This window comes from Myotis davidii, unplaced genomic scaffold (genome assembly GCF_000327345.1).
Source record: "Myotis davidii unplaced genomic scaffold, ASM32734v1 scaffold174, whole genome shotgun sequence".
NCBI lineage: Eukaryota > Metazoa > Chordata > Mammalia > Chiroptera > Vespertilionidae > Myotis > Myotis davidii.
Window position 1 is genome coordinate 6130670 of NW_006289087.1, and position 10221 is coordinate 6140890.

The 10221-nt window shown below is 42.4% G+C and overlaps 1 protein-coding gene across 1 annotated transcript in view; it reads left to right on the plus strand.

Annotated features, from left to right (window-relative positions):
- Nucleotides 1-10221, plus strand: part of USH2A (Usher syndrome 2A (autosomal recessive, mild)) — a 442266-nt gene that overhangs the window by 309305 nt on the left and 122740 nt on the right. The window contains 4 exon segments of the mRNA XM_006761291.2: nt 4181-4344; nt 6535-6744; nt 8057-8259; nt 9853-9965. Coding sequence (XP_006761354.1) covers nt 4181-4344; nt 6535-6744; nt 8057-8259; nt 9853-9965 — 690 coding nt within the window.

Below are 10221 nucleotides of genomic sequence, written 5' to 3' on the forward strand. Positions count from 1 at the left end.
TTAAAACAACAACCATTGTTCTCTAATGATTCTTGACCTAGTCCTTCCTTGATTTTCAAAGTGTATTTTTATTATATGTTGGGAAAACTTGATGCATGTTCTAAAGGATACATTTACACAAATGTGTTTCAAAATTCCAAAGCCAGCACGTAATGCTTTGGTATGGTGTTATTACCTGGAAACCTGTAGAGAATGTAGTCAGGGACACGGATAAGAAGTAAGAAAAGGGTGGTTCTCAAGTGGCTTGACCCTTAGCCAAGGCTGTGGGGTTGATAATATTATCACTGTTTATAAAGGAATGACGGTTGAAGTCTTAGAAAATCATTAACTTCATAAGCATTTTGTATTTCTACTTTGTGTAAAACTGGCAAGAAAGTCTCGGCAAACCTGACACACAAGAAATCTAAAATGTGACCGTTCTCACCGATAGCAGAAAAGTGCGAATAGAGTTGGTGGGTTCAAAATAGTTGACTATTTGAAACTTGAGTCAGGAAAAAATAATAATCTCAAAAAACGCTGTAATCGTCAATGAAGATGTGTTCTTTACAGTCACAGGCACACATCACATACTCATCCCACGAAACACCGGAATTTTGGTCATAACGTGAGTTGAGATAATCCCAGTGTTTCTGCTTGTCTTTTGCTTTAGATATGAGCTTCTGAGACGTAAAATCCAGCAGCCACTTGCATCAAATCCCCCAGAAGATTTAAATCTGTGGCACAATATTTACTCAGGAACCCAGCGGTTTTATGAAGATAAGGGTCTTAGCAGGTGAGATTACGAAACTATGAAAACAAGTGCTAGCATTGAGCTCGGAGCATGTTGAATAGTTCAAAGTACCACAGTGACACTTAATCCTTTTGTTCAATTTCTGTTTGACTCTGGGTTCTTTACTCTACCTCACCTACCCTCTTTGTCCTAATTTTCAAAATGGAAATGGCTTCACCTTAGTTGTTTATAAAATGAGGCGATTCAATGGGATAAGAGGATTTCTACCCCTTCATGAGTCCAAGCAACGTAATTAAATTCTAAAGCACCACAGGTATTCCTTTAAGAAAACGTTGCAGACATCTTTCCTATCAGGTTACTCCTGTAGGCTCAGTACTGAATACTGTAGACTCTGCTCTGAATACTGAGCACCGGCCTCATGTGCCACCGCCTCCTCACCTGGCCTCTGTGCTCGGTCCACGTCAGCATTTCTCCTGGCACAGCTCACATGCACCCCTTGCTCCCCAACTGCTCCCATTGCTGGCATCTCCCCGTCTGAGTGATCATCCTTTGAGTCTTGAACTAGAAGTTTCCTATTGGGCTTCCCTGCCCTCTCTCTTCCTGGACTGAATCAGCTGAAATATCCATCCATTCATTCATTTATCTAACTTACCTACTCAGTAAGTAAACAGATTAAAAACCATCATCTCAAGTGAACCTGGTTTGGTACTTCACTTGAATAATAGCAACTGAACCTTGAGAGGAGTATGGTTCTAGAAATAAGATTTCAATATATATTATGTTTTACAAGGAAAAACGCCATAGTCATGTGTATAATGCAATAAGTTTACCATTTTCTGTGTGTTGGTAAAGGGAGGGCCTTGAGGATGGTCTCAACAAATTAATCATTTAGGGAATAACTCCATGACAGTCCGGAATTTCTAAATTGGCCTTCAAACAATTGGTTTTATTAGTTACAGTATAGACTCAATAGAAGTTAGTTCACTGTTCAGATTTCAAAAAAAAAAAACCTGTTTCCTACAGGGTTTGAAATGGTACATTTTTCAAGACAAATGTAGGGAACACAATATTTTGAGAAGAAGTTGATATCCATAAGTTTCGCATGAGTATATGAAGCCCATTAATCTAGCATTTTTCTTTTAAAAGTATTTTTTATTATTAGCTAAGTGGAATGTCCCATATGATAATAATAATAATCAACATACCCGAAGTGACTTTAAAAACACTGTAAGCACACTAACACATTCTTTGTAAATGTAAGTGAAATATATATAAACTGACATATAGAGCCATGGGTCTGTATACTTGCATAAAGATTAGGTCTCAGGTACAATGAAAACAGTGTAAGGAAGTATTTTATCTAAGATCTCAAGGTGCTATTTCCTTAAATTTTAACTTCACCAGGGAAATTAAAGAAAATGCTGAAGACAAATGCATGACGTCAAGTAAGATGCCTGCTGATTTCTCATTTAAATAAAACCATGGGTAGTGGTGAGCATTAAATATTAGAAATGAGGAGACTGGAGACTCAGTCACCTTAACTAGTTGTGTATCTTTAGGCAAAGCCACTTACCTTCGCAGGGCCTCAGTTTTCTTATCTGTAAAATGTGGCAGCAGCTAATTTTATTATTTGAAGCAAATAAGCTCTAAAGCTCTCTCTAAAATTGTAATATCACTTTGAAAACGGTCATTCTAATGACGCATATCTACGTGACCTACATTTCTGTTACGCAGGCATAAATTGTACATTTCACCATCCCTAAGTTATAATGAAATAGCTTCATGTATCACTGGAAGAAATAAGGACTTACAGAATTTATTTACAATTCACCCATTTAGTGCCATCTGGTGCTGTTAATTTCACTTATAGAAAAGAGTCAAAAAAAATGACTCACTTTAAAGCCATAAAGATTACTTAATATATAATAACAGATATGTGGAAGAAAAATTCAAATTTTGTAGGAGATTAGGCACCCTGACCCTAGCTAAATTTCTTTTAAGCCAGGTTGTGGAGTAAAACACAATTAGAAGTATTTTACTCAGAGGGGAGAGCTAATGAAGCTGAGGTCGCAGGTTCAATTCCCATGAGAGCCATTAGCTTCGTTTCATTCGATTGTCACAGACTTGCTACCCTCTTAACCCCAACTCCCCATCCTTCCAATTCCTACTAGTGGTGACACAAGAAATTTGGCGAGGCTGTTTGGATGTGTAAGCAAAAATCCATCCCCTTCGCTAGAAAAAATACCTCAAGTTCAAGCCCCATTTATATGCCAGCATCCGAGTATGGACAGATCAGGTCCTCATTATGATTGGCATTACTGTTGCCATCACTGTGATGGTCAGAAGAGCAGGCTCTGGGATCTGACTGTCCAGGTTTGAATTTGTTCTCCCCCACCTACTACCTTGACGACTTAAACAAGTGATCTAACTCTGAGCCTTACTTGCCTCCTTTTCAAAATAGGTATCATCGTAGCACTTCCTAGTCATTGTGAGGAGCTAATGAGTTAGTACATGTAGAAACTTCCTAACACGCGTTAAATAGTCAGTAAATACTATGGTTACTCCTTCTCACGTGTCGTAGTCATGTAGACTATTTAGCACTTGCTAAAAACCATAGGTAACCCTGTTCCCTTTGGCTCAGTGGATAGAGCATCGGCCCTCTTACTGAAGGGTTCCGGGTTCAATTCCAGTCAAGGATCAGTGTCTTGACTCATCCATTTAATGTGTGACCTGGAAAGTCCCCATCACAGCCTCAGGCTTCCTCCACCTACAAAACAAGATTCCGTTTCCACAGGGTTAACTCAAGTAACTATCTTCCCACGAAGGCAGAAGAGGGCTCACTGCGGCCAGACTCCCACCGGGGGACATTGCTCCCTTCCCCAATTAGGATTTAATTTAAGGGTTTATCTCTCTGCCCATGAGATGTGGGGGAAGAAGCGTAGGTACAAGAAGAGGATGGAGAGGAGAGATTCTGATGTTTGAAAATGGATGCGTTTCCCAGAAGGGGAGCGTGAAACTCTCCGATGGAATGAAGATAGAAAACTGGCCAGATTTGCAGCTGCATCTTGAACGGGTCTTAATCCTCATCACTTCCCAAAACAGTGAGAGGGGGAGACGATAAACCACGCTGGTTTTTAATAGCCGTCTGTGCTTTGTGATCCTAATAAAGTACTTTCCTGAGACTGGTTAAAGCTCAAGAGTTACAAAAAAATAAGGATTTTGTGTGTGTGTGTGTGTGTGTGTGTGATTGTGTGTGTGTGTGTGTGTGTGTGTGTGTGTGTGTGTGTGTGTGTGTGTGTGTAGAAAAAGAAGATCATGTATACTGTTAAGAGGAAAAAGAAAATTGTGCCTTTTGTGCAGAAAAGTCCTGTATTTTTGAGGAACAAGGAAATTGTGTTTTGTTTCCTGTACAAGAGAAATGTCTATGTGTCTCTTCTACAAACCTTGTAGGTTCACCACGTACGCATATAAAGTTTTTGTCCACAACAGCGTGGGTTTCACACCCAGCCAGGAAGCGACGGTGACGACGTGGGCTGGCCTGCCGCAGAGAGGAGCCAGGGTCTCCGTGACTGTCCTCAACCACTCGGCCCTCGACGTGCGGTGGGATAAACCGAGTAAGCAAGCTGCTCGTCGTGTGTTTATCTCCCCTTAATGCGTTAGTACCGCCGTGAATCTGAAATGAACAGGTTCCAAAGTCAAAACACCAAAAGCCGAGGTCCCTGTGCTGTTCTTCAGAGGCCGACTCTCTTTCCTTCTCCTCCTCCTCCTCTTCCTCCTCCTCCTGGGCCTTCTCTCCCTTACACTGTCCCCTTTGGGTTGGACTGTGGTGCCCAGCAGCTGTGATGGAAATGCCCGGGTATGCATTGGAAACCGCATCCCATTGTACGCACACTTCCCTGCAGAGAACTCGCCCCTACGTCTGTCACTCACGCCTTATTAGCGAGAGCCGTTTCCGAGGGGGGCGGTAATGTGAGTGAGCCCTGGTCATAGGCGGGATTCCAGCCTGAGACAGGAAAGGGAGCCTGGTTGTCAGTACTGGACGTGTGTCAGTGACACAGGGCTCACCCTGGCCCCATGCAGATCACCTCTGTGCAGGCGGTGAGGAGAGTTTGCAGATAGATCCAGTCTTCCCGGCAACTTAGAAACTGCAGTAGCTGAAATTTCAGATCTGCTTGGCCGGTAGAGGATCATTTAAGAGCTGACCTTTAATTCACAGCGATACATTATCTCCATCAGAAAATAACAAAAAAAAACGCCCAGCCAGTGTGGCTCAGTGGTTGAGTGTCGACCTATGAACCAGGAAGTCATGGTTCGATTCCCGATCATGGCACATGCCTGAGTTGTAGGCTCAGTCCCCAGTAGGGGGTGTGCAGAAAGCATCTGATCAAGGTTTCTCTCATCTTTGATGTTTCTATCTCTCCCTCTTCCTTCCTCTCTGAAATCAATAAAGATATATTAAAAAAACAATACTGTATCTATCAATATCATAGATATATGAATTATAATCATTCCTCTAAGCATTACTTCAAACCTGGCAAATAATTGAATCAAAACTTGCTAGAATGTTACCAAATATTGAGAAATATGGAACTTACAAAGCCCAATTCAACTATATGCTTAATGCAAGAAAACTGCACCCACTCGGGTTGTCATCTACTGTAATACAGAAAGGTGTGAACTTACTTCCCATTGGGATTCTGATCCAGTCTTGAGTTTTGTTACAGCCTAAGAGGAGGCACACTTCCTATTTCATTTTAGAACCTCTGTGTGAACCTGCCCCAATGTTGTATCAGTCGTGAATTGAAACCAGTATCAGGTGACATTCATTGTAAATTAAAGTTAGTATTGGTTGTGTTGATCTGCGGTGCCAGTAAGTCATCCACTTCTGCAAAAGACTATCATTCTGGGGTGTTTATAAGGTCTTCAGTGTCCCTTCTGTTGGGATTTTAAGCCGTTTAGATGGAAGAATGTCGGTCAATTGACACTTATGATGCCCTCTGAGACACCTCTGGGAAAAATACACAGTTTTCATCTGGAGCTGGAGTCTTCTGTACAGTAGAATACATTTTCTCTCATCTCCTTCTTCCTCTCTATTCTTTCCCTGCCTGATCCATCTTAAGTGCCTCCTCATGAAGGCAGGCACCCCCTCCCCCAGCTGGCATTTGGATGCTTCTGTTGCGGTCCAGCTGCTGAATTTCCCGCCTGTAGGCCCCTCATGTTATAACTGCATGCCTGAAGAGAGCCTGCTTATAAAAACCGACAGACCTAATAGATCTGAAGCAGCTCGCTGAGGTTTCATTACCTGGACCATCCGCGCCTCTGACCTTCGGGATGTAGGTAATGCAATCTGCCGCTATTCCCACTCATACCTTAGACATTTTTCAGGTACCTGTTTGTGGGCACCAAGGTTACCTCGTGGAGGTGGGTCGGCGATGGGAAGGATTGTTGCATAATCATTTTCCTCCCTATGCAGCCTACTCTCCTAAGGACATTACCTAGTCACACCTCTGGGCAAGGCCACCTACTTCTTGCAATGTTAGTAATTGTTCTCTTGCCTGGCTGGCATGGCTCAGTGGTTGAGCATTGACCTATGAACCAGGAGGTGATGGTTCGATTCCCGATCAGGGCACATGCCCGGGTTGTGGGCTCAAAAAAAGTTTTAATTACAACCATAAGGAAGGTTCCATATGCTTTCTTCCATCCCATCCTAGGAGTAGCAAATCATAGAGTTTATTCTGTCTTTTTCCCCCTGAGGCCCTTTTAGGTCAGCCACATTGAAGGTGTTGTGTGTTTATCGTTAACAGCTTTTCAAGACCTACAAGGTGACGTTGAGTATTATATGCTTTTTTGGAGTTCTGCTACCTCAAATGAATCTCTGAAAATCCTCCCAGATGTAAACGCTCATGTCATTGGCCACTTAAGTCCAAACACGGAGTATCGGATTTTGATCTCTGTCTTCAACGGTGTCCACAGCATCACCAGCGATGTCCTGTACGCAACTACTCGCGATGGGGGTGAGTCCAGGTGTCAAGGGATGCTCGCTGGGCTTCAGGGATTCGAGTGAAATTGATTGATTCTTGCCGAGGCTGAGATCAGTCAGCCCTCCATTATAAAATTTCCGGTGTTGGAGGGAAGGGGGTCGGGGCTAAAATCTTAAGTGCTTGCTGTCATCGAGTGGCGGATCAATAAGCGGTCCCATTGAGACAGCAGCCCGGGCTCTCATAATGGGACATTAGCCCCATTTGTTCCTGTTCTTTTCCGTGGAAGCTTAGTTTGGAGCCGAGTTCCCATCAATAAATGGTGACATTTAGAGACTTTTTTCCCCCCCACAAAGATTTGCTCTCAAAAACAGGATGCTTTTCACCGTGGCAGCCAAGCCAGTGAGGGCCCTCCCTGAGTCACCAGAAATGGTGGGTGGAAGTTCAGCCCCTGAGAAAAATTGCCTGTGACTCACTCCGAAGCCAGCTAGCGAGGGGGAGGATGCAGAGAAAGGCAACTTGTGCATCTGAAATGAGTTTGGAATGGTCTTTCTAATCTTTTTGGCTTTATAAAGTCTCATTATAAACATTATAATATCATTACCTCCCAAGCAAGTGTTCCAGGTCATTAGGAGAGCACTTTAAGTGAGGAACCCATTTCCCTCGGAGGTGCCCGAGGTCGGCACCTTTTGTTTTTAAAATAGAATGGATCACAAGGACAATTTTTCAACCAGTTAAGATGGGTTCTTAAGATAAAAATAGGTCTCCACGTAGTTATTTCTGACACGCTCGAGTAATTGTGTAATTTAACGCCAAGCAAGGCTCTTTTTCTAATGCTGGATTTCATCATTACCTATGGTAATCAACATTCAAAATCATTTGCATAATGACAATATTGCATTATCGCTTCATATTGCTTGAGCTACAAGCTAGCCACAGCAAATGATTTTTCACGTCCCACCAGCCTCGATGTATTTGAGTTTTATTTTTTGCTTAAGGAGCGAATTTCCTCCCCCCCTCCCCCCTTCTTGGGAGGTACGAGGTGAAGGGATAGGAGAGGAGACAAGTAATAGCTGTGTTAGTGGTGCAGATGGGTGAGTCATTTATCATCGTACCCCACTGGTCACAGAGCATCGAAGATTAGCAGTACGCCAGTGGAGGAAAGCCTTTTACCACCAATTCTCATGGTTTCTAACTGAGAGTATAATAAGCCTGTGATAACTTCATCAGTGGAGAGCCGATACGCAACGCCCCCTTCGCGAAACCCAAATACTCATCTGCATTCGCTCTAATAAGTGCTTTTGCAGAGACAGCTGGAGTTTATTCCATTTTTCCCCTTTAATTCCAGAGCCTCAGGGCATGCCTCCTCCAGAGGTTGTCATCATCAACAGCACAGCTGCACGTGTCATCTGGACGTCGCCTTCCAGCCCAAATGGCGTCGTCACTGAATATTCTGTCTGTGTAAACAAGCGGCTCCACAAGACGGGGATGGATGTGCCCGGGTCCCTCCTCCTACCAGACCTGTCTCCCTTCACTGTCTATGACATTCAGGTTAGCACCTTGCTTTTCGATGGTTACGCTCGTGGGTCTGTGAAAGAAAACATGCCGGGGTGTGTCTCCAAGTGTCTACCTTCCATCTTGGTTACAGGTGATGTGTTTGGTGGGGAAGGAGAGAGGAAAGAGGGAAGCTGATCAGGGTTAAACCTGTGCACGGTGGACAAACAGGTGAATCCCTGGAGAGAAGAGAGTGATGATAATATGGGGAAAAGTGTGATGAGGACAGTGACATACATTATTTTTAATTACCCCATGACTTCCATGACTTCACCCGAGTTATCTTAGCATTTATAAGAATGAGAAAAAAAAATATTGACATATTTCTCCAAAGTCAAAATAAAGAACTTCTGGAGAGATTCATTTGAAGACCCCTAAGCTGTTTAGAACTTAAAGGTATACTTTATATTTAGATGACAAGACGATGGGGTATATTAAAGCCCAAATAAGGTATCTCCTATCTTACCAACTCAGTCAGATTCCCTGATTTCTCTGACCCTCAGTTTGCAAACATATGAAAATGGAATTGTGAGGACTCAGTGAAGTTATTGCTGTAAGTACCCATTATAACGTTTGGCACGTATCATTTACATAATAAATTCAGTTGAGTTGATTTTGAGTTACCTCATTATGCACAGAGTCAAATGTTCCCTAATATGCATGGAGTTTTATTGTCATTAATTCCATTACCAGCAGGTATCTTTTAAGTTCATCTGCCTTGAGGTGATTTGAGGTTTAATTGGACGGCCTTGATAGTGTTTAAATATCTACTAGATATTACCTCAAAATACTCGGTGGCATCAATGAATGGAAGTCAATTAGCATTGGGAAAGGAACAGCTAGTTCCTCTTTGGTTTATCCTTGAATTGAGAACAGAATGATGTCATTTCTTGGATGTTCCAGGCTCGATCTTTTGTACATTCAATTCTCTCTCCTCCTCTTGCTGAACGTGTTCTTTTGTTTTAATAAGGCTTGATGAACCCAATTTTTAAACCCTCCTCGGTTTTTGTTCAGCTGCCAGGGCAGAATTTAAAAAGTAAATGATGAGTTTCTACTGGGATTAAGGTAAAAATACTGGATCAAATGGATATAAAAGAACTCAGCCATATTGGAAGTCTTCTCTAGGTCTTGTGTTTTTTTTATTTTTTATTAGACATTTGCATTTAGACCATGTGTTGGAAAGTGTCAAGACTCCCAGAAGGTACCATTATTATACTACCTGGTTATGGCTCTGAGAGCAGTACACAGTGATGACTGTTATGCTCGCAAACTGTCCCCTAGGCATCTTCTATCCCTTACCTGGGCTCCGAATAGATCAATATGTCTGTCTCTTTCTGAATGGCTGGGAGGAGGGACTACACATCACCATTTAAGTCACTAAATCAATTGTCCTGAGCCCACTTCTGCACTCTATTCTTGCACTCTATGACTTGTCCCACTGGAGTCAATTAACACCAAAAATTAATATTTAATTAACCCCGACAGGCTGTTAAGAGATTCATATGACATGAAGGTGGGTGAGATTCAGTCATTGACAGTCTGGATTTTGAAAATAATTGGATCCATGCTTTTCTCAATTACTATTTGCAGGTCGAAGTCTGCACAAAATATGCCTGTGTGAAAAGCAATGGAACCCAGGTCACCACCATGGAAGACACTCCAAGCGATATGCCAACACCCACAGTTCATAGCATCACTTCGAGGTATACATGTTTTTTGTCATTCAATCTAAAGAACTGATCATAAACAATGAAAATCAAAATATAAGATATGATCCCAGCCATGACAATGTCATTTGAGAAGTTACTATCAGTGTGTGTGTAGAGTGAATTTTTGACATTATTTGGTTGATGTTCACTGGGCATGTCCCATGACATTGAAGTTTTGATGGCCCTGTCCCTGTTTGCCCAGCTTCACTTCTCTTTATTTAGTAACCTGTGAACAAACGCCGAGCGCATG